The sequence below is a fragment of the Amyelois transitella genome, chromosome 25, assembly GCF_032362555.1.
Source record: "Amyelois transitella isolate CPQ chromosome 25, ilAmyTran1.1, whole genome shotgun sequence".
NCBI lineage: Eukaryota > Metazoa > Arthropoda > Insecta > Lepidoptera > Pyralidae > Amyelois > Amyelois transitella.
Window position 1 is genome coordinate 2,879,823 of NC_083528.1, and position 23,762 is coordinate 2,903,584.

Below are 23,762 nucleotides of genomic sequence, written 5' to 3' on the forward strand. Positions count from 1 at the left end.
TAGGGTACATTTTTCCACTTGCCATGATCCATGCATGCTTCTTTTGTTTCAACATTCATAACTCTTCAGCCAAGCTTGGCGGTTTTGGGTACTCCTGTCCTGACCTTTCACCAGGACATCCAAATGAAGTTCATATAAAACCTGTATTGAGTGTACTCACGCTTGAGCCCGTTCCCGCTGGAGACGGTCTTCCCGGCCAGCGACCAGCTGACGGCGGGCGCGGGCTCGCCGGACACCTTCACGTCCAGGGCGATGGGCTCGCCCTCGTGCACCTTGATGGTGCGCAAGTTGCGGCGGTCGATCTTTGGCGCCACTGTCGAAAGAACGTTATTTTCAAATATTTTTTTTTTGATTTGCAGGTTAATGGTGATGCTAGAGCTGTTAAGTGAAATTTTTCATATGCTGAAAATGAAAATCATCGTCATCCTCCCGCCTCTATTAGATATGGCGCCCATCATGTAGCGAATTCTTTATTTTTCTTGACAGTTTTCTACTACTGGAAAAAAAACTCATTAGGTAGTCCCGTTATCAATTGCGAGGGGAAGCTAAATTCAAGCCAATCAAGGCGGAAATATCTGGACGTGTTTGACCTCTAGTGGAGTCCAGGAAGATGACATATGATGAAGACGATTTTTTGGTAATATTTTAAACGAGATCTTCTTTGAACTAGTGGACAAAACTAACCGCTACACATTAAATTTCTTAGTCATGACAATGTAAAACAAAACAATAACTCACGTCTCCTAGGCTTGCAGACGACAGACTTGCTGGCATCGGAAGGTTCTCCCGGACCAGCCTCGTTGACCGCCTTCACACGGAACTCGTACTCCGTACCCTCGTCCAGGTTGGGGACGGTCGCCTTCTCATTGTCGTTCGGTCCCACCTTCAAATAATTAAGTAATATTGTTATAAAGAATGAAGATGTTATTGAGCTATCTTCTCTCGAGGAGTTTTCTTCTCCGCATTAACACTGCCATTTCGCGGAGCTTTTGCGAGGAGAGCGCTGTCTCCTTTTCAGTCTAATCATTTGAGTTCTATCATTTTTTTAAACTCAATATTATCAAATTGATAGCGAGAGTGCAAGAGAAACTACTTACTTCGCAAGCTTTCACCCACTTCGGTGAACCGACTTCCCTCTTCTCGATGATGTAGCCGGTGATGGGCGCGCCGCCATCCTTGATCGGCTTCTCCCACTTGAGGTCCACGTGGTCGCGGTCCCAGTCCACAACTTCAGGAGTTCCAGGTTTGCCGGGCTCGTCTGGGAAAGACATGTCGATATAAGAATAACATTTTCAATAACATTAACAGGGCTACATTGGTTTTCCAAGACGAAGAGGTACATAGGACTCAATCCTACAGCACATGATTGGAACCTGTTTCAAAGCCTTCATCATTTGATCAGTGCTTGTGCTGCTGCTTGTGCTAACAAGCACTGATCTCCAGAAGGCTTTGAAACAGGCAGAAAGTCTTGCTGTCTAAAGAGCGTTTGCTTAAGAAAACACTATATGGTAACAAAGACCCAAAGTCATAAAGATACTACTTAGAAGACATGATATTAATGATATACCTAAAATACTATACTATAGCTCAGACTTCCTGCATAGTTAGAATAAAATAGAAGTCAAAGCAGTTATAGGAACTTTCGGTCTTCCAGGCCAACGTTGATTAGAAACTTACATCACAGAATGCAGGTTTCCTTATAAGAAACAAACTTACCGAATGGATTCTTAGCAATGATGGAGTGATCTGCCTCCAGAGGTTCAGATTGTCCCTCATTATTGACGGCAGACACCCTGAACTTGTACTCGTGTCCAGGCACCAAGTTCTCTATCTCAGCCTTGGGATCCTTGGTCTTCATGGCCGGCATCCATCTTCCGGTTTCCGTGTCGAGTTTCTCCACGAGGTAGTGGTCGATGGGGGCGCCACCGTCGTCTACCGGTGGGTTCCATTTGAGCGTGCAGCCTTCCTTGTGGACGTCCGAGATCTGGGAAAGGAATTTAAAGTATGAAAACTAGAAAGTAGATTTGAATAACAGGACAAATTGATTATACTGATATTGTCCTTCTATTTCAGAAGAACCGTCAGTTATCAGATTTGGTTTAGAATAGAGGCGTCAAACCTACGTTTAAATTCTGTTCATGCTTTAAAAAATTGCTATTGAAAATATGTTAGAAATATCTAGAAGTACCTATTTCGAGCGGTCTCTCAGGCTCTGCGAAAACCCCCATTCCTTCCACTGCTCCCAGCTTTTAAAACATGAGACCCATTGGATTTGCTCATTTACAAAAGAGGGATCTATTACCTTGAGTGGTCCCTCAGGTTTGGCAGGAACATCCAGCACAATAACGTTGATGCTGGCCTCATCCCTTCCACTACTGTTCTCAGCCTTCAGAACGTAAGTGCCGCTGTGTTTCCTCGCGGCCACTACTACTGATAACTTGATCTTGTAGTCTTCAGCGTCCACGGTCAGGTCATCGCGGGTGGATAACCTTTCCTTGTTGTGGAACCTGGGAAAGATAATTGTTAAATTGAGTTTTTCAATTAAGACTCCGCCATAAAAGGTTATTTACCTACGGCTTCTGAAGGCAGAGCCAGATTAAAACGCGCTAATAGGATGGAAATATACAAAGGTGGCAGTAACCGTTCCTCTTAGTTGTTAGAAGTTTCTACGGATTGGAGCCATTCCGTTTGGCAGAAGCTCTACCCTTTATAGCGGAACGCTAAAATTGCTATCGCTATACTTTAACTCGACGACATTATTATCAACCCGCATCCCTTAAGACATTCAAAAGGTGTATTATATTTAAAACTAGCGACCTGCCCCGGCTTCGCACGGGTGCAAAATTATAAATGTTATTATACATAAAAACCTTCCTCTTGAATCACTCTACCTGTTACAAAAAACCGCATCAAAATACGTTGTACGTAATTTTAAAGATTTAAGCATACAGACAAACAGACTAAAATAGCGACTTTGTTTTATACTATGTAGTAATGCAAGGCAACAACAAATCCTTGAGTGATTTTTTTAAACATTATTGTACACCATATAAGGAAGCAATTAAGTATTGGGTAAATAATTCACCAAGTCTTGGTCGGCGGCGGTTCGCCGGACACCTTGACGTCCAGCCTGATGTGCTGGCCGGCCTTGATGGTGATGTCGCGCATGTTGGTGCGGTCGATCTTCGGCGCGGCTGTAACATAAAACAATGAGGTATACAAAATTATTCTTTATCACTGACCACAGAAGCTTGAGGTTCTTTCGAATTCTTTTTAATGTTCTGTTTCCTTGTTCTTTTAAGAACTTTATTGACGTTTTCGTTAATTTAAGAAACATGACCTTTCCATTCCGTTCCGGATTGAGTACCTCAGATTAACTGGTTCATGCCTCTGAGTAAATACATATAATAATAATAACCACACCTCTTTTTGTGAGGAGAATGCAAGTACTACATTTATCCATCTGTCCATGATTCATTCGTATAGCTTTCAAATAATCCACTTCCATCCTGAGTTGATCTCACACCAGAATGTAACCTCATAACATCTTACCGAATCTATCTTTGGCGAGCAGATTCTCGCTGGCCGCCGAAGGTTTCCCAGGGCCGGCTTTGTTGACCGCCTTCACCCTGAACTGGTATGTCTTGCCTTCGATCAGATCCGGGACCTTGGCCTCGGTCTTGTTGCCAGGAACCTGGGGAAAACACACAATCGTTTAAAACTAATCTTCTTCTTAATGCTGAAAAGGAAAAAGTGGTAAAAATTTTGTGTGAATGCATAGCTCTAACGGTTCTAACCACTGAATGGAAATCGTTGAAATTTGGCAAATATGAACACACTTAGTATGACAAAGGTATCTAGTACCGATTGAAGGCTTGAGAAAAACTAAACTGGAATTAAAGTTTTGAGTAAAAAATTGCTGGCATGAAAACAACAGATGACAAAACAAAAGCGTCCCAAAAATTAAACCAATCGAATGATAGAACAAAAAGGGATTAAATTTCCTAACTAAAAATTATATCATCACTAGGGCAATAAAATATTCCAATTTACTTCTAGGCTAATTCGATCTATGTTAGTTGTTCCATATAAAACATAACATAACATATAATCACGTCTATATCCCATGCGGGGTAGACAGAGCAGACAGTCTTCAAAAGACTGAAAGGCCATGTTTAGCTGCTCGGCTAAATGAAAGAATTGAATGTTCCATATACAGGGTGACATTTAAAACAACTGCATCCTTTTAAACACAGACTATACCCATGCTTCTGAGCCGTTTGAGCCTATTTTTATTTAAATTAAACGTCATCATTTTCACATTTACAAAACCCTCAAAAACTACGTCACACGCTTTATTAAAGACCAATACTCCAAAAAGAAATTAAAACTAAACATGTAAATAAATGCCTGAAAAATAAATTATTTTTCTAGTATCAAGATCAAGTATAGTACAGAGTTGTCGAGATCGCTCATCTGAATGAATTGTGTCGTTGACCTCTGAATCTTACGCGTCGCTTTTCCGCCGGCCGGTGTCATATGACGTATTTAGGATCGTGGATTTTGATACTTTTATTTTTATTTCGTACTTTCTGAAATATGAACCGATATTTTTCTTTTAACGTTTTTAAATAGCCTTTAGATGAGTACACTTAACAGTTAAATTTATGCAGTTGAATTAAAAGTCACCCTGTATATTAATTGAATAATGTGAGAGTTACCTCAGCAGCCTTGACCCACTTGCCGGTGTCCCTGTCCTTCTTCTCCACGATGTAGCCGGTGATGGGCGCGCCGCCGTCGCTGGCGGGCTTCTCCCACTTCAGCTCCACGTGCTCCTTGCTCCAGTCCTTGAACTCGGGCTTGCCGGGGGCGTCGGGTTCGCCTGGAGTACAAATTTATTTTAATATTATTATAGATATGTATAATTATTGTTTATTTGTTGTAAGTTTTATAAATGTTCATTATAATTATTTTATTTTGTGTAGGTATAAATATATTAATTTGATTCGACTCCACATAAAGTTCTCTGTCAGATCCAATGGTTAACAGGTCGATAATGCTTTAAGCATTAAGTCTGACAATTGTGCTATACATTTGTATTTTGTACTATAAAGTTAAAATAAATAAATACATATAAATTACTGTTACAAGTTTGAACGTAAGTATATTTTCATAACAAAATCAGAACTATATTATATAGGGATTTTTTCAATCAATTTGACTGTGGATTAACTATATTTTCTTAAGATTACCTTAGTAATTGGCTTAGAATAACCTGGTAAGTCCCAACTTTAATGAGTATTTTTAGCCTGCTAAGTTTTCTAACCACTCACCGTAAGGATTCTTGGCCGTGGTAGCACTCTCCGTAACCAGAGGCTCGCTCTCTCCCTCGGGATTGACGGCCTTCACCCGGAACATGTAGTCCTTGCCCTCGTTGAGCCCCGTGACGTCAGCCTCCGGGGTCTTCGTCGTACAGACCGGGACCCATCTCCCTGATTCGGTGTCCATTCGCTCGACGACGTAACTCTCGACGGGTTCCCCGCCGTCGTCCTCTGGAGGCTCCCATTTGAGCTTGCAGCCGTCGGCTTTTACGTCTGACACCTGGGAATATACACGTTATTTAAGAAATAGTTATCACCATTCCGAGGGTATCACGTCGATCGTGTAACCAATTTGCGTAAAAGTAAAGAAAAAAAAGAATTTATTCATAAGACACCAGACAGGTAGTACGGTGTTCCCGAAAGGGTACCCCCACAGTATAATGTTGGCTGTAAACAATGCGTCCCGCCTAGATGACCATTTTCACGATCCAGAAAAAGGTAAACCAGGTAATTCACCCAGGCTCCGGCTCGGACCCTCCAAACAATGACTCCAGTTGGTGAAGCCTATATAGGATCCCAACCAAGCCTGAACCATAGTAACCCAGTAAGTTTCATTCATGAGCAGTTTTTCTCATGATGATTTCTTTAATTATAAGTTACAAAGGAAATAGTAATTTGTACTTGACCTCGCTTTGGTTGAACCGGCTACCTTCAAAAATTAATACGACCGTGAATCATTTCTCATGTTCTTCATTAACAAATATACTAAAAAATCTGGCTAACCTTCAAAGGCCCTTTAGGCTTAGCGGGTTTGCTGACGACCTGCACTTCGATCTCAACAGTGTCAGTTCCCGAGTCGTTCTTGGCCGTCACCACGTATTTACCACCGTCGGCCCTCGTCAACTTCTGTAGGGCGAACGAGGTGTGGTAGTCTTTGTTTTCGATCTTCAGCCTTTCTTGGGCCTGGAATTGAGGAAAATTATTAGTTAATTGAAGGCTTTTCTGAAACTTTAAGGGTTCATGATTGTATATACATGCGTTTGTAACGCTTTCTCTTGCGATAATGGTGAAAAGAGTACAGTCAGTAGTAAGTTCTAATTTATTTACACTTATAATAAACGTAACGAATAAACTCAAACACTACTGAATTATGATTTTCTGACTTATGATGACTGATTTTCACGAAATTTGGCACAGATATAGAATAGAACTTCGGAAGTAACATAAGCTTTATACTTTTTTCTGGAATTACTCATGGCAGCGAAGCTAGCATTTTATAACTAGAATGTTTATCTGCTATAGGTTAATATTTCTTTTCATGACCGCTTTATCTGCCATTGTGTGCTAAAAATACATTGACTTTGGTGTTCCCGATTGCATCCTCAATTGCATTGATACCGGCTTGGAGTCCGCTGTCTTTTTCCTGCCTTTCCTATTCTGCCTTCAAATACTTTACCTTGAGCACTTCTCCGTTGAAGGTCCAGGTGATGGCGGGCTCCGGTTCTCCCTTGACGTCGGCCTCCATCTTGAGCGGCTGCCCGACCTTGATCTTGCGTTTCTGCAGGTTCTTGCGGTCGATGTGTGGTGCCACTGAAGAAAAAGAAACCATAAAATCATCTTCATCACATTCTTGGTCTTAAACATTCGTCCTTAATAGATATAGAAGTTCCAAAAAAGGGGACGAAATAAAAAAAATCAGTAATATTGTTTCGGGCACAGGTCAGATAATTTTTCAAGTACCAGCTTTACACCACTGAAACTTCAATTACGAAGTAACAAGCCAGTACGTAGGTGAAGTGGGACTGAATGAAAAATTTTAGATAAAGATACACAGGATTTAGGATTTTTTATTCAAAGAGTATGTCTCAATGATGAGGTCAAGTCCAAGAGTCCCCTCATATCTCATGAGGGGTATGCAGAGACTACATCGTTCCACTTGCGAGATCTTATACTCAGACTTAACTTTCGCTTTGGGATCTGAAGGAAGACATGACTGATGATGAAAGATGACTTACAGAACCGTGGCTTGGCGATGACCGACTTGCTGGGGTCCGAGGGCTCCCCGGGGCCCGCCTTGTTGACGGCGAGCACGCGGAACTCGTACTCGTGCCCCTCCTCCACGTCCGTCACGCGGCCGGCCGGGCGGTCGCCACTCGTGCGCAGGCACTCTTGCCACGATCTGACGGTGAATAGGACAACATTCATCATCATATTTGCGGGTGTCCAACGATACAAAACCGATAATAGTTATCGATACAATAATAATTAATAATACAGTCATATACTTAAATCCCGGCTGTCCGACATTTCTTTTGAGCTTTCACACTGCGCAAGTCAACAAATGCCAACGAAGGTTGTCACATACGATGGCAAGCGTTAATCGTACGCCAAATTTAGCTAGATAACTTCGTAGACATTCATTGGCCCGGTTAACAGATTAGTAAGTCTCCTTCTTTGCAAGCTATTAGCAACTGTACTTAATACCATGGGTCTATCATGTACATAGGTTTAGCTAGATGGCGCCAGTGTGTTCGCGTGACAAAATTGTGTCTTATACAGACCGTTCATTAAGAGACTTCCATCATTAAGTAATATGTGAATAAATAAAAGATGTTCTCACCGTCCTCCCTTCTCCCTCTTCTGTATGATGTAGCCGGTGATGGGCGCGCCGCCATCTTCTTTGGGCGGAGACCACTCCAGCTCCACAAAGTCTTTGTCCCAGTTGCGAGGCTCTGGACGACCTGGTTTGCCAGGCTCATCTGGAAAATCGTACGATATATGGTTAAAACTCTAAACTAGTAAGTCAGTTAATTACACCAAGCCACTCCCGTCTGACCTACCATTATCAGCTTTGATCATAATTTTTCCCCAGTTAAAAATGTTTATTACTTCATTCAACTCTTACGCACCCACAGGCAAAAAGATGATGTTCCCAAGAAATCGAAATATTGCAAACGTCTTCTTGATACTATAGAAATTCCTGCGCCTACCTCTCTTCTATTGATGTGTCCAGCACTCACTAACCCCGTAAAATCGAGCAATGAAGCGAAGAAAGTATATAGAGATCGTGGCAAGTGGAAAGAGGTAGTCTCTGCCTACCCCTCCGGGAAAGAGGCGTGATTTTATGTATGTATGTATCAAGAGCCCCTTATACTTAAAAGTGAGACTTACCGTAAGGATTCTTAGCAATGATCGGCTTCTCAGTCTCCAACTCCTCAGACTCTCCCTCCTTGTTGACAGCCTTCACCCGGAACTTGTAAGGCTTGCCTTCCGAGAGGCCGGTGATGTTGGCCTTGCAGTCCTTGGCCGTGCCGCACGGTATCCATTGACCTATAGGAACGTGACATTAATTTTAAAAAATCTGACGTTTCGGTGATTTCATCTGTCCAGTATTAAAAAAATGTCGCTAAACTGCATGTTCAGTAGCCGTGGCCTTCATTTTAAATGTAAATTTAAGTTCCCTTTTATCACCGGACCACTTAAATTACTTAAAATAAGGTGAAGAGCCCGGCGGTTCACCAGTGACTTTGATCCAGGATAAGTCTGGTATCGACAGAGTAATCTAACCCGATGTGGATCATAGTTACACAAATCTGCAGGTTTACTCGCAATGTTTTTCCTCTAAAACTAATTAACATTACTCCAAATTAGTCACTGGTAGTTACATGACCTTGGTAGCTTTTGATCATTTTCTTTTCAGCTTCTTTTTTATTTCAATTTATTTTTTTATTACTTGTACTTGTGCATCACGGTTTTTTATTCGGATACCTTAAAAATACATGTCATCTTATAGTGAAAATGAAAGTAAACTTGCCAGTAAGCGGGTCCAGTTTCTCGATCTCGTAATACTCGATGGGAGAGCCGCCGTCGTCTTCCGGTTTCTTCCAGGTCAACGTGCAGCCGTTCTTGGTGACGTCTGACACGTCCAATGGCCCTTTGGGTTTGGTCGGCTTGCCTATAAACATAGAAAGTAGTTAGTGTATCGCGAATGAGTAGAAAATATATGTTTTGACCTTTATTAGAAGTTAAGTTTCATCAGGTCTGTGCTATAATATAATCGCCTTTTACGACATCCATAGGAAAGAGAAGGAGTGGTCATATTCTTTTTTCTGGAGTGGTCCTATTCTTTTTTCTATTAGTGCCGGGAGCCACACGGCCTCAATCTTGTCTTCCTAACCTTCGATGAAAAGTCCAAATTTTAGGATCAAACCATTTTTTTTTTTCGAAATCATCAATTTTTCATATGTTTCATAGTTTTGAAGAAAAATAAAACTCTTACAATAAAACTTATCACTTTTTTCATGTTTCCAGACTGTTACAATGTCTTACCGAGTATAGATATTTCGACCTCGGCCTCGTCCTCGCCGACCTCGTTCTTGGCCCTGATGACGTAGACGCCGGTGTTGGCGCGCTTGCTCTTCGTCATCAGGAACTTGGTGTTGTAGTCCACGTTCACGATCTCCAGGTTCTCACCGTTCTTTAGCTCTTCACCTGTGATGAAGAAACAAGAGATATTAAAAAATATCAATTTTAATTTGACATCATTCATGAAAACGGAAAAAACTATTGCTATTTCACTTTTTATTATGACGTCAAACGGGATAGAGATAGTTCGTCGTTCGCCGCTTATACCATACTGAGAGGGCGGGGTGTCTGTTATGTCGTTTTTTACCCTCGCGCTTAAAATACAGTATGAGTTAAGTAAGTATTTTTGATGTTGATACGTGATACATTGTAACTGACGCTGTCAAAGAAGACACAGTGTAGGCTTATTCGCTGGTTTTTCTAAACTTTTACTTCAAACACAAAAAATATATAGCATTTTTTGACCTTAACGGTACAATTTAGAGGAATAAAGAAACAGAATTTGAACACAAACCCTTGAAGTGCCAAGTGACAGTGGCCGGGGGCTCCCCGAACACCTTGACGTCCAGCGAGACCGGAAGACCGGCCTTCACCGTCACCGGCTTCAGGTTCGTGCGGTCGATCCTCGGTTTCACTGTGGAAGAAGGAAGTTACATCAAAATGTGCATATCATCATTCTTTTGGAGTTTATCCCAGTTTCGTTCTCCCTGGGGAAGAGGCCAGGGTTGCGGCCCACGAAATGGGTAAGTCAAACGAGGAAAGAAGGGAACCTAGCCGAATTAGGTCGATTACACATTCAGTTTGCCCGAATGAACCCGTTTTCTTAGGATGTTTTCCCGCACAGTATAAGAATTGGTTAGCATTCAAACTAATGTACGTAATTAGGGATAGAGTATAAATTGTTATATTTAAGTATGACGGACTAAGCTTAGTAAATTTTGAAATCAGAACAACAATTTAGACACGATCAAAGTCATGCCCAAATATTGAAGTCATCTAATATCAAAACTATTTAAGATAGTGGACAAAATTTCTGTGAATTATACTTACAGAATCTTGGCTTGGCCGTGTGCCAATTGGTGTTTTCCGAAGGTTCCGATTGTCCAGCTTTGTTGATGGCGCGGATCCTGAACTGGTACTGGTTGCCCTCCTCCAGTTTAGGCACCGTGCCTTGGCAAACGTTGCCTTGGATTTCCACCGCCTGAATTATATAATTTTAATAATATATAAATATAATTTTACTATAAAATTGTACCTTAATTTTATAGTAAAATTATATTTATGCATAAGGGATGAAATCCTATAGGATTCTTGCACGATAAGAAAATAACGATTATAACAGTAGTATATTTTTGTTTTTATTTAGCTTAATACTTGCCGAAAAAAATAAATAGGAGAGATTTTTTTTTAGAGTGCTAATTTTAGTTGAAACGATTAAGCTTGCATTGTCAAATCGAATCAAATCTGGTGCCTGGTACTAAGTAACTTAAAAAACATCAATCAATAACATCTTCGTCATCCTAACATTTGTCCCGGATCAGATTTTCACTGGGAAAAAGAGAAGTTCATTTTATTTTAGTTCTCAATCTTATATTTTCGTGTTCTTAACCGCTTCCCTAACTGTTTGGCTTCAGAGTCCTATTTCTTTTTTTTTTTTTCAACCTACCATCAAACTACATCAAGATCACTCACCTTAACAAACTCTCCTCTATCTCTGTCCATGACCTCGATCACGTATCCCGTGATCGGCGCCCCGTTGTCCCTGATCGGCGGCTCCCACTTCAGCTTGGCGCTCTTCTCGTCCCAGTCCACGATGTCGGGCAGCCCCGGGGGGCACGGCACGTCGTACGGGTTCTTCGCCAGGGTTCCGTGGTCGGTCTCCAAGGGCTCCGACTCGCCCTCCTCGTTCAGTGCCTTCACCCTGAACTGGTAAGTGTGGCCTTGCTCCAAACCTGAACAATATGATTTGAATTGAAAGAAAATAAAATGAAGGCCACATCAACATCTATTCTTCAAGACTTACTAGTGACGGTGGCTTCTGTAACATCAATTCGAGTCGGGTCGATGTGCCGTGTGGTTCCCGGCACCAATGAAAAAATGAATAGGAACTCCATCTCGATTCCATGGATGTCGTAAAAGGCGACTAAGTTTTAGGCTTACAAATTTGGGATTCTTCTTTTAGGTAATGGACTAGCAATCTGTCACTATTTGAATCTTCCTCTTCAAATAGTTGTCTTGGCTCTGTCTACGTGACTACAATGTATGTATGTATCGACCCGACCTGACCCATTTCCCGGTCACCGGTACCATCCGGGAACCCATTTCCCGGCCAAACTATTCATCTTCTCTATATAAGTACACACTGGCAGACCGCCAGTATATTTGGATTTCTAACAAAGCCAGACTACCTCCTACTCTTCACGACTTACCAGTGACAGTAGCTTCAGTAGTATCCGGATCGATGGTGCCCGCCGGGACCCATTTCCCGGTCAAGGTGTCCATCTTCTCCAGCACGTAGGCGCTCAATGGCAGACCACCGATATGTTTGGATTTCTAACAAAGCCAGACTACCTCCTACTCTTCAGGACTCACCAGTGACAGTAGCTTCAGTAGTATCCGGATCGATGGTGCCCGCCGGGACCCATTTCCCGGTCAAGGTGTCCATCTTCTCCAGCTCGTAGGCGCTCAATGGCAGACCGCCGGTATATTTGGATTTCTAACAAAGCCAGACTACCTCCTACTCTTCAGGACTTACCAGTGACAGTAGCTTCAGTAGTGTCCGGATCGATGGTGCCCGCCGGGACCCATTTCCCGGTCAAGGTGTCCATCTTCTCCAGCACGTAGGCGCTCAGTGGCAGACCGCCGGTGTGTTTGGGTTTGTTCCACTTGAGTTTGGCGTGGTCTGCGTGCACGTCTGACACTTCCAGCGGGCCTTCTGGTTTGCCGGGCTTGTCTGGAAGGGGAAGGTATTATATTGATAAATATATAAATGGAAATTTAATTTGAAGAATTGGTGTCTGAAAGAGCGGATCTTGAATACTATTTGAGTTGTACTAGTCTTAATTGAAGCAACATTGGATTGCATCTATAGTCATCTATTGGAGTAGTAATAGATGCACTATCTTTACTAGTTGTAAAGATAGTGCACTAGTGCATGTAGTTTACTATTTGTAAAGATAGTGCATCTATAAATACTCCAAAAAACTGAAAGCTTTACTTATAAATTGTTCAAATGTGATATTCGCCGTCCAGTTAGTGCCGGTTCACCAGAAATATCTAGGCGAATGTCCAGGTCTTGGTTGAGACCTTGACTAATTCAATTGATTTAGCTACAAATCCAAAACGACTTACCCAAAACAGTGACTTCTACTGTAGCCTCATCGACTCCCGAGTCATTCTCCGCCTTCAGAGTGTAAACTCCAGTGTTCTGCCAAGTGGCTTCGAAGATCTGGAGCTTGGTGTTATAATCCTCGTTATCCAGCTTGATGCCAGGTCCGTTCTCCAGGACCTTCTTGGCGAAGGTCCAGGTCTTGGTTGGCGGGGGTTCACCCTTGATGTCGACGTCCAGTTTGACGGTCTGCCCGGCGCGGATGCGGATCGCGTGCATTTTGTCCCGGTTGATCCAGGGCTTCACTGTGGATTATATTAATTTATAATTAAGTTTCATAGATTTCAATTTTTATTGTAAATTAAAACGGGAGCGACTAAAATATTGTGTTTATGTGGATTTGATGGATTGGAGAGTTGCAGACTATTTTTTTCTCAAGAGATCAGCCTATTTCATAATGAAAATAAACACTTTTGGCAACACCTGGTTTTCGCTAATAGATGGCGTTACCGTAACAAAAGAAATTTCCATGAAAAGGAGATGAACTTAATGGACCGAAGAGAATCAACGGCCACTTTTCCCCGCGAGAAATCATTTTATTGCCTATAAAGATGGCGTCACCAATACAAAAATGTCACGAAAATTAAATGTAAGCTATAGTATAAAGTACTGAAAATTGGTGTATTGCTTGGACATCAAGCAATATTGTCACTGAGTTGCTGCCATTTTGTATTGTTGCGTGTGGTATGCACGCATGAATAGTTTTATCTATTTAAGCCAAATTTGTATTTTGAGTTATAAATGTATGTTTTTTAGCTACAAATAAAAAAGTATATGTATGTATTGACTCACAGAATCTGGCCTTGGCGACGTGCGGCTGCGTGGGCTCCCCGGGCTCGCCGGGGCCCGCCTTGTTGACGGCGCGCACGCGGAACTGGTACGTGTTGCCCTCCTTCAGCTCCGGCACGCGGGCTTCGCACTTCGGCGTCTGTAATGGTGGTTCAGATTAACAATTCCACTAACCCCTCACTCGTAAATAGGTCCGTATTGGATTCCATAAAAACGTTATGCGACACGATAAAATTTAAATGGTCAATTCAATCGTCCACTAAATGAACTTGGTGAAAAATATTTCATCCCATTTTAAATAAAATAAATTTTGATGGGTCATCGTGCACTAAGAAATAAGAAAATTTTGAAAAGATATTTCTCCCATATTTGCATATTCATAGGCATATTATTATATATCATATATCCACTTGCCGCAATTCCTTCATAATTTGCTTCAAATCAATCAATCAATGTACACCAACTGAGTTTTATTACTATTTTATTAGGATAAAATATTTTTATACATTTTTCATTTAATTAAGTCTTTCCCCCTGGTCATCCCCAATTCGATTAGTGTTTCAGAATACTGACGTCGGTAACGAGCGCCTCCTGCCAGGAGCCGAACTTCTCCTTCTTCTCGATGACGTAGCCGGTGATGGGCGCGCCGCCGTTGTTCTTGGGCGCCTCCCACTTCAGGTCCACGCGGTCCACGTCCCAGTCCTCGATCGTGGGCACCGACGGCTTGCCCGGAATATCTGAATAGGTAATCAATTGTGTCATATCAAAACAGGAAGATAATTACTGCATTAAATGTGCCGTGTGGTTCCCGGCATCAATACAAAAAAGAATAGGACCACTCCATCTCTTTCCCATGGATGTCGTAAAAGGCGACTAAGGGATAGGCTTATAAAATTGCGATCCTTTGTTTTAGGCGATGGGCTTGCAACCTGTCACTATTTGGATCTCAATTCCATCATTAAGCCGAGCAGCTGAATGTGGCCTTTTAGCCTTTTCGGGACTATTGGCTTTGTCTACCCCGTAAGGGATATAGACGTGACTATATGTATGTATGTATGTAAATTTCCGGTCCGGTTCCCGTCGATAATTGAATTTCATTTACGAAAAGTGATTAATTATGATCATTCCATTCTATCATCCTCTCTTATTTGTCTTTTCTCATTAACCCCTCCTGCTCGTTTACAGACATCACTCTTAAACTACTCCTCCCCTTCTTTAAAACCCTCTCCATCTCTGTGTAGTCAGTCTTGTCAACTCTCGTCTTCTCTTACCGTAAGGGTTCTTAGCGATGATGGAGTGGTCCGTCTTCAGGGGCTCGGACTCTCCCTCCTCGTTGACGGCCTTCACTCGGAACTCGTACTCCTCTCCCTCTTGCAACCCCTTGATCTCCATCTCCGTGTCGTCAGTCTTGCCGACGGGGACCCATCTGCCGGTGGCCTTGTTGAGTTTCTCCACCACGTAGCCGGTGACGGGTTTGCCTGGTGAAAAAACAATGAACAATCAATTCTATGTGATAAATCGAAGATAGATAAGACACTATTTTGCCAAGGGAATTCAGACTTTAAGGTTAAACATACATACCTACATACATACATAAAATCATTTCCACTTGCCACGATCTCTGCATACTTCCTTCGCTTCATCCACATTCATAACTCTCTTCATGCAAGCTCGGCGGTGTCGGGTACTTTTGACCTGACCCTTTACCAGGACGTCCTTAATTTGATCAAGATACGTTCGCCTAGGCCTTCCCACTCCGACCTTTCCCTCCACATTCTTTTTAAGGTTAAAGGCGCTGTAAAATGCACGCGTACAGGTGGCCCCTAATACGCGCGGGCAAAAACTGAACCAACTTACCACCATCATCTTCCGGCTTCTTCCACGCCAGCTTGCAACCAGATTTAGTGACATCAGCGACCTTCAGCGGCCCACCAGGTTTGCCCGGGGCAGACAGTATAGTTATCTCCACGTCTGCCTCATCAGAGCCGTGCTGATTGGTGGCCAGGATGCGGTATGTGCCAGTCATGGCGCGCACAGCTTCTTTGATGTCCAGCTTCGTGTTGTAGTCTACGTTGATGACGTTTTCTTTGACCTGGAGTAGGAAAAAAGTTAATTTTGTATCAGTGTGGCGCTAGTTCTGATTGCGCACTTCTTAAGGCATCAAGGCCATCTCTTGATTATATATCTGGCTTGATTGACTTTCTTCTGACCTCCGCAACTTTGACAACAAGTACGGACACAAGAGAACACAGAATCTCACTGAGCGAATCGTGTATTTGTGAATCTCAATAACCACTTTTAACTGTTCCTTATCTACGACTATTATTTTTTATAGCTGATAGTTAAGAAGTCCGGATTCAGCCTTAAAACAGTCCCTTCTCTAGCCGCATTCAGGTTTGTGTAGTCAACACAAGATACCAAGTTCTCACTAAAAAAAGTGCTGAATAATGGACCTACCTCCTTCTCTTCTCCCTTCCACTTCTGGAACCACTGCACCTGGGGCGCGGGTTCACCCTTGACGTTGACGTCGAAGAAGATCGGCTTTCCAGCTCTTACAGCCAGCGCCTTTAAGTTTGTACGGTCGATGCGAGGTTTCACTGCAAAACATATACATATTTGATGTAGACGATTATACGAGTAAGGCAATTCATTTGAAATTCCGTCATTGTCCGCTGAGAATTTTATTTACCTTGTTCTTTTATAAGAAATATAAATATTTTATGAATCTACTAGATAATATTTATTTAGTTAAAACGCGATAGACGATGTTGGGTCGGAGGTTGTATTTATGGTCCTATTCGTGAAATCTTTGTGATCGCTATTTAGACTCTTCGCTGCTATTGGCTGAGCGCATCATTTTCTTCGTTATGATGACAGTTGTTGTGTGACATCAATGATGTCGCCACACAGTGTTTTAAATTTTGTTAATGACATGTCATAGATCGTTTTATGAGCATATACAAAAAGACAATGTCTTTGCATTGCTTATGATAGTACTTATCAGCAGTATGAACAATTTTACCCATGAGGCATAGTCTTGATACTCTTAAAGTGATGTATTGGTAATGAGGTACCGTAATATGAGATGACATCCTAGCTAGTAAATGCTCTCCGCTTCTAAGGGAGAAATCTAAGAGAAACTATATCCAACATTGGCTTTTACGTTGCTGAGATGATGATGAAACATAAGCATGATACTCACGGGCCTTGTGCCTGATCATGGTCATCTTGGTGGGGTCCGAGGGCTCCGATTGGCCGGCCTTGTTGACGGCGATCACCCGGAACTGGTACTCGCTGCCCTCCGGCAGCCCCTCCACCTTCGCCGAGGTCTGAGAACCTGGCACCTGTCACAAATCATTCATCAATCATTAATATGTATATTAAAACATTTTTTGTTTCTTTTAGTGTGACTGATACAATACAAATAATTGGAAGTGTTCGGAGAATGACAGCGAATTTTGGCAGGTCAGAAGAGTTATTAAAAAAATAATGTCCGTAGACGCAGCGGACGAAGAAGACTGAGCTACGGGCATCATCTACTAATTGATGCTCCAGGTGTTCATACACTTACGTTGACAAAGTATACGACTTCTCTCTCGGCTTTTATATAAAGAAAATATAAAAATTACATCCTCGGTTGCATATCAGCACGTCATCACTGTTCCTAGCAACAATCCAGGTAGCCGGCAGGTAGTATAAAAAAAAATTTAAAAAAAAGTTGAAATTTCAAATCTGTTCCATTTTTAAAATCTGCAAAAAACAAAAACAAAACGCACCTCGGCGGCGTTCTCCCAGTCGCCGCCCTTGGGCTTCTTCTGCACGATGTACTTGAGCACGGGGGCGCCGCCATCGGCCCGCGGCGGCTCCCACTTGATGTCCGCGCTCTGGTTGTCGTGGTCCGCCACTTGCACGTTGGCGGGCTTGTCCGACACGTCTGAGACCAGAAAAGAATAACATTTTTAAACTCCGACATAATATGTTTGTCGTATTTTATATATTGTTCTATCAAAGCCTTTTTATTTGAAACATATATTGAGGGAGTCATGATACAATATTGAGTGCGACTGTGAAGCGAGAAGAGCTTCGTGGCGGCGGACTGGCAAAACGTCGTCCCTTAGTCGCTTTTTACGACATCCATGAGAAAGAGATGGAGTGGTGCTATTCTTTTTTGTATTGGTGCCAGGAACCACACGGCACATTGGTGGAACATTGATAGAATATTGGAACATTGATGGAAGAAATTCCAAATCTTGGTTCAGAAGTAACGAATTGAGCTGCATTGGGTGGGGGGCGTCAACCATATATAGATGGAATCCCTGCCCACGCCATATCGTTTAATGATGGAAATATAAAGAGCATTATACTATACTTTGATTCATACTTAATTTAACTAGAAAAGAGGTGCTGATAGTACTCAAACTTTTACTTATGACCTAGCTCTAAACCTGTTACCTCCATCTCTAAATAAATGTATACGCGACAAATTACACAGATGGAGTCAGCCTTTAAAGCTTTAAAGTAACTGATATATAATCTCACCGAAGGGATTCTTCGCGAGGGTAGCTCGCTCAGTCTCCAGCGGCTCGGAGTCGCCCTCGTCGTTGCAAGCTGTCACTCGGAACTTGTACTGGTGACCTGGCTCCAGGCCCGTCACCTCCATCTCCAGGGGCTTCTTGTCTCCGGCGACTCTGAAATGAATAAAAACAATTTCACATCCATCCGGAGCAGTTCTCAGTTTTGTCCTCCTTGGGCAAAAGCCTGGGTTAGCCTTTGACCAAATTTAACAGTTAAGGGCCAGGTTAAATCACATGGAGCGATCAGTTGGGTCATAGTCAGTCAGTCAGTCATAGCCTGAATGTGCTGTTTTCTCAGGATGTTTTCTCTCACCATAAAAATTAAATATACACAATTAAGAAAATTTGTCTTTATGGGATTCCAATCCTCCTAACGTCTTGATACTTGTAATTCTATTTGTGTATTGAAAGCGTTATAAGCTTGCTTTTTTTACAAATAAATAAATACTGACCTGCCCACTCTGACCCACTTTCCAGTGGCCATGTCCATCTTCTCCAGCTCGTACTCCTTGACGGGGGAGCCGCCGTCATCTTCAGGCTTCTCCCACCGCACTTTGCAGCCTTCCGCGTGGACGTCTGATACTTCCAGTGGACCTGGAAATTATAACACATTGAATCTACTGTTTTAAAATAAGATAAATTGGACCTTAAACTGAATAGCTCAAATTTTTTTTATCAAAGCAATTACAAATTTTAAATTTATTTAAAATTATTATAAGACTTATTTGATGACTATAGGACTGATTCGAAAGTACATTTTCAAACGAAAAAGGGAAATTCCAGCCTTTGTAATATGTGTACTTTAATGCTGCTTTTTATGAACAACAAAGTATAAAACATTGATGCGGTTTTACATGTAAGAAAGCTATTATGTAAAATTGATAAACTCTTCTATTCTTTATTGAAATCTGTTGCAAACGAACCTTTAGGAGCAGACGGCTTGCTAAGTACAGTGAGCTCCACGGTCTCCTCATCAAATCCATTGCAGTTCTCAGCCCTCAACTTGTACTTGCCAGTGTCACGTCTCACCGCATTCACTATGGTGAAGTCGGTGTGGTAATCTACATTCTCGATCTTGATGCGTTCGGTGTTAACCAGCTTTATGTTCTCGCGCCATGACCTAGGGGACAATAATAAGGAGTTAAAATCAAACTTTAACTTTTTGGTTGTGTGACATAGACATGTGTGTATCTAGTGAAAGTTTCACATATGAGAAAAGTAAGGTGAACATTGGGGGCATAGACACAAGAACACTTTGAATGTACCCTGCCATTGTTGCCATGTCCAGCATGTAGCATGGCATGTGCAATGCCCTTTTTACCATGCGTGTGAATCAATCGCTGACCCATTTCGGCGCAGGCGCCACTGTTAGGGCGTGGGAATAAGGTAAGCTAAGCTAGGTAAGCTAAGCATCACTGAAAATTAGATGCATCTCAATGGACTTAAAACTGATGATGTTACAGTTTACAAAGAGGAGGAAAGGGAATTGTTTGAAAGCAAAATAATAAAAGGGGCAGAACCAGGAACATGTACAAAGAAATGCTTTGATCAGCTTTTTTATACAAAAAAAAATGATAAGATTCAAAACTTACCAAGAGCACTCTGGTGGTGGTTCACCGATGACATCCACAGACCACTTGTGAGTGCGCCCGGCCTTGATGATCACCGACTTGAATGTGCTGCGCTCGATGCGAGGTTTCACTGTAAATAAACATGGCAGTTAAATTTTGTTGACATTACTTCTCCAGCAAAGGCTAAACATTTATTGTATGAAAAATTCTTAAGTGTACATTTATCTTCTTTAAGTTTTTAATTATTCACAGTATGTATGCACTGAAGCAATTGCTTCAATGTGTTTATAACAAGTCTCTTGAAAATTTTATTTTTTAATCTTTTTTTATTATTGAAGACCTGTAATTGGTTCTTAAATGTATATTTTAAAAGCTAATGATTGTAAAACTTGCTGTTGGGCATCCAAATTATAAAATAAAATAAATTACTCCGATAGTGAATCAGTATGGATGGATTAGGAAGTTGTGAAGACTTACAAGAAATAAGTTTGAATTTCAATTATAAATCTTAAGGTAATTAAGTTACTAAATAATTAAAGAATTATAGGCTTCTCTCAAAGTTTTCAATTAATTTTAGAAAATGAAGTAACTTAAGAAGTGAAATTCAGTGCCATGTACATACTCCAAGTAACATTGCACACTTTTACTTAATCTAAATTACTAATACTAGCTGTTAGCCGTGAATACCAACAAATACAACTTACAGTTCTTATGCTTGCAGAGATGGTTGTCAGTGGGTTGTGAAGCGTCACCGACTCCAGCCTTATTGTAGGCCTTCACTCTGAACTGATAGACCATTTTTTCCTTGAGGCCCTCAACCTTGTATTCCGTCTTCGTGTCCTCGGTCTTCACCACCTCAATCCAGTCTGCGGTGAACTTGTCTTTCATTTCCACGACGTATCCCAGGATGGGTCGCCCGCCGTTGTCAGAAGGCGCCTCCCATTGCAAAGTAGCGGACATGTTGTCGTAGTCTATTATGACTGGCTTGCTTGGCGCCTTTGGCGGGTCTAGAAATCATTTTTGCGATGAATATGTAATAAAAGAAGACGTGAAGAAAACCTAAATATTTTTGTTTACCGCCGGTGATCACAGCCGGCGATGTTTGTAAACAACAATTTGACAATAACTGTCAAAACTAATATATATGTCAAAAGAAAAACCTTAAAACATAATCGCGTTTTGTTCATTGCGTTCTTACTTGTATTTACATACTTGTTTGAGCAAGATTAACGCAAGAAAAATATTTGGGTATTTTCAAGTTTCTAATTTTCCTTTCTAACCAATTAACTAAAATGAATTACCGTATGGATTCTTAGCAACGATGAATCCTTCGGTCTCCAAAGGTTCAGATTCGCCCTCCTTGTTGACGGCGCGCACTCTAAACTTGTACTTGTGATTGGGGGTCAGGCCTTTGACTTGGAACTCTGTAGGATCTGGTCCAGTTTCACCACACGGCACCCAATTGCCAGTGTCCTGAAAATATTTCATACAAATCGTAGAACGTAAGTACAAAGAATTAATGCGAGTCTCAAGTTTTACCCGATTATACCCAAGTCAATAGTGCATCACACAAGCGTAACACTAGTGACATTTCCACATCAAATACCAATAGACCATACTCAAAAGCTATGTAAATAATGTATCTAAATAATGTTTATTTTGCAAATACCCTGGAACTCTCTTACCATGTCCATTTTTTCCAGTGTGTACCCAGTGATGTCTGATCCTTGCCATTCATCTGGTTTCTTCCATTTGACTGTGGCTTTTTCGGCGCGAATATCCACAACTTCGATGGGACCATTTGGTCTGTTGGGTTTGTCTATAGGAAAGAAACAAATATAGTAAAAAAAGATACATACCTAGATCGACATTTTTTTTTATTCATATTAACTAAAGTAAAAGTTCGGGAAACTATGAAGGTTATAACCAGATTAAGGAAATTCGGGCAGGTCTTAAATGCGTATATACCAAAAGAAAATGTCTAATAGTTCAAACACTATATCCATGCCTATTATTACTCGTATAATAGTCAAAGAATAGCTCTCACCAAGCACCACCACGTCAGCTATGCTCTCGCAGGTACCAGACGAGTTGGTAAGCACAAGTTTGTACTTCCCGCTGTCTGGTCTGCTGGTCTTCCTGACAGTAAGAACAGTGTTTCTCTCATACTTGTCGATGGTGATGCGGTCACCGTCGTCGTGGATCTCCTAAAATTGGAAAGTAAATTAAATCAGCATTTGTTCGGGATGGGAGTGTCTGATCGAATGTAATAATTTTGGTTGTGAGTGGTGAAAATGAGTGAAATTTTAAATAAAAATATCCCGTATATTTATTTATATTTGTATCTTCGCAAAAAATAATACTAAGATACTAAAATAAGAAATTTTAATGTCTTACCGGTTACCGCCATCTAGTGGCAAAATATAAAAATAATCTATTTACTGCCATCTAGGGACGAGTAATATAACTAATTAAAAATTGTCAACGCCATCTAGTGGAAAAAATATAACAATATTTACTGCCATCTAGTGATGAGTAATATAACTAGCAATAATTTATACTGCCATCTAGTGATTGAAATATAGTATTTTTATGAGAGACATCTTTGGACAACGAAGATGCAACCTCACCAAATAGATGGCGTCACTAATGATATAAATTTGTTACAGTTTCTCAAAGTGCCGTGTGGTTCCCGGCACCAATACGAAAAAGAATAGGACCACTCCATCTCTTTCACGTGGATGTCGTAAAAGGCGACTAAGGGATAGGCTTATAAAATTGCGATCCTTTTTTTTAGGCGATGGGCTTGCAACCTGTCACTATTTGGATCTCAATTCCATCATTAAGCAGAGCAGCTGAATGTGGCCATTCAGTCTTTTCGGGACTATTGGCTCTGTCTACCCCGCAAGGGATATAGACGTGACTATATGTATGTATGTATGTATGTTTCTCAAAGTTTTATTTATACTTCGGATTTCGTTGTTTTCATGTTATTAGTCAAGAGTGGAATACTGTAAAGTACTGATGGATGATTGATCAGACACGTCCCTTAAAGTAAGTACCGCACCGGCTTCACACCGGACGTAGGTAGGTACTTAGTAAATTGTAGTATTACAATTAAATTGTTACTCGTAATGTGGTTTGTTTGTATCTTTATTCATATTAGCCAAATTTTTTATATACTTTTATGATATTGATAGCGGCTCTCATGATTTTACTGACATAAATTTATTTTATACCATTTTTTCACTAAAACATCGTTGCGCGCCCGATGCCTTAGTTAAAAAAGAAAAACTGAAAGCACCTTATATGATTAAAATAATATGAATAAAAATACAATAAATTATAATATTGTTGAGTGGGTGTTAACACAATAACTTCTAATAAAATAAGCATTTCACCTACATAACATTTTCTGTAGGTAGGTATATTATGTTGTAAAACAGAAAGTTTCCACAACTTCTGTTTTGTGTCGCTACATACTTAAATAATAAATAATTTATAGTGCTTTGTGCATTTCTACGTGAAAATGCGAATGTAAATGATAACAACAAATTGTTTTGTGAATAAATTGTTAAAACATATAAAGCTTAGGATCGCAATTTTTTGCGATAGTAGAGAAATCAAAGCGTATGCTACTTGATATGTATGTTTTGTTTTCTTGATGTACACGGTAGCTAGACCTTCCAATTCTAAAAATCTTTGAAACTTTAGGGATCATTAAAGTTTTATAGATCTAGTGAACAATAAAGCA

The 23,762-nt window shown here is 41.0% G+C and overlaps 1 protein-coding gene across 9 annotated transcripts in view; it reads right to left on the reverse strand.

Moving 5' to 3' along the window:
- The window catches only part of LOC106138038 (twitchin), a 112,986-nt gene that overhangs the window by 45,791 nt on the left and 43,433 nt on the right, over nt 1-23,762 (reverse strand). For all 9 annotated transcript variants that reach the window (XM_060951494.1, XM_060951495.1, XM_060951489.1 and 6 more), the window contains 36 exons: nt 22,056-22,215; nt 21,694-21,827; nt 21,310-21,481; nt 20,713-21,015; nt 20,030-20,138; nt 19,361-19,557; nt 18,890-19,031; nt 18,403-18,551; nt 17,640-17,797; nt 17,066-17,207; nt 16,321-16,460; nt 15,721-15,955; nt 15,135-15,341; nt 14,437-14,600; nt 13,867-14,002; nt 13,038-13,319; nt 12,442-12,639; nt 11,379-11,638; nt 10,737-10,887; nt 10,201-10,320; nt 9,651-9,812; nt 9,136-9,276; nt 8,493-8,651; nt 7,942-8,080; nt 7,337-7,500; nt 6,778-6,911; nt 6,105-6,284; nt 5,334-5,601; nt 4,722-4,882; nt 3,553-3,694; nt 3,086-3,194; nt 2,303-2,507; nt 1,717-1,984; nt 1,098-1,258; nt 739-883; nt 161-313 (listed from right to left, as the gene is read on the reverse strand). In XM_060951494.1, coding sequence (XP_060807477.1) covers nt 161-313; nt 739-883; nt 1,098-1,258; nt 1,717-1,984; nt 2,303-2,507; nt 3,086-3,194; nt 3,553-3,694; nt 4,722-4,882; nt 5,334-5,601; nt 6,105-6,284; nt 6,778-6,911; nt 7,337-7,500; nt 7,942-8,080; nt 8,493-8,651; nt 9,136-9,276; nt 9,651-9,812; nt 10,201-10,320; nt 10,737-10,887; nt 11,379-11,638; nt 12,442-12,639; nt 13,038-13,319; nt 13,867-14,002; nt 14,437-14,600; nt 15,135-15,341; nt 15,721-15,955; nt 16,321-16,460; nt 17,066-17,207; nt 17,640-17,797; nt 18,403-18,551; nt 18,890-19,031; nt 19,361-19,557; nt 20,030-20,138; nt 20,713-21,015; nt 21,310-21,481; nt 21,694-21,827; nt 22,056-22,215 — 6,250 coding nt within the window. The remainder of the gene's footprint in view (nt 1-160; nt 314-738; nt 884-1,097; nt 1,259-1,716; nt 1,985-2,302; nt 2,508-3,085; nt 3,195-3,552; nt 3,695-4,721; nt 4,883-5,333; nt 5,602-6,104; nt 6,285-6,777; nt 6,912-7,336; nt 7,501-7,941; nt 8,081-8,492; nt 8,652-9,135; nt 9,277-9,650; nt 9,813-10,200; nt 10,321-10,736; nt 10,888-11,378; nt 11,639-12,441; nt 12,640-13,037; nt 13,320-13,866; nt 14,003-14,436; nt 14,601-15,134; nt 15,342-15,720; nt 15,956-16,320; nt 16,461-17,065; nt 17,208-17,639; nt 17,798-18,402; nt 18,552-18,889; nt 19,032-19,360; nt 19,558-20,029; nt 20,139-20,712; nt 21,016-21,309; nt 21,482-21,693; nt 21,828-22,055; nt 22,216-23,762) is intronic.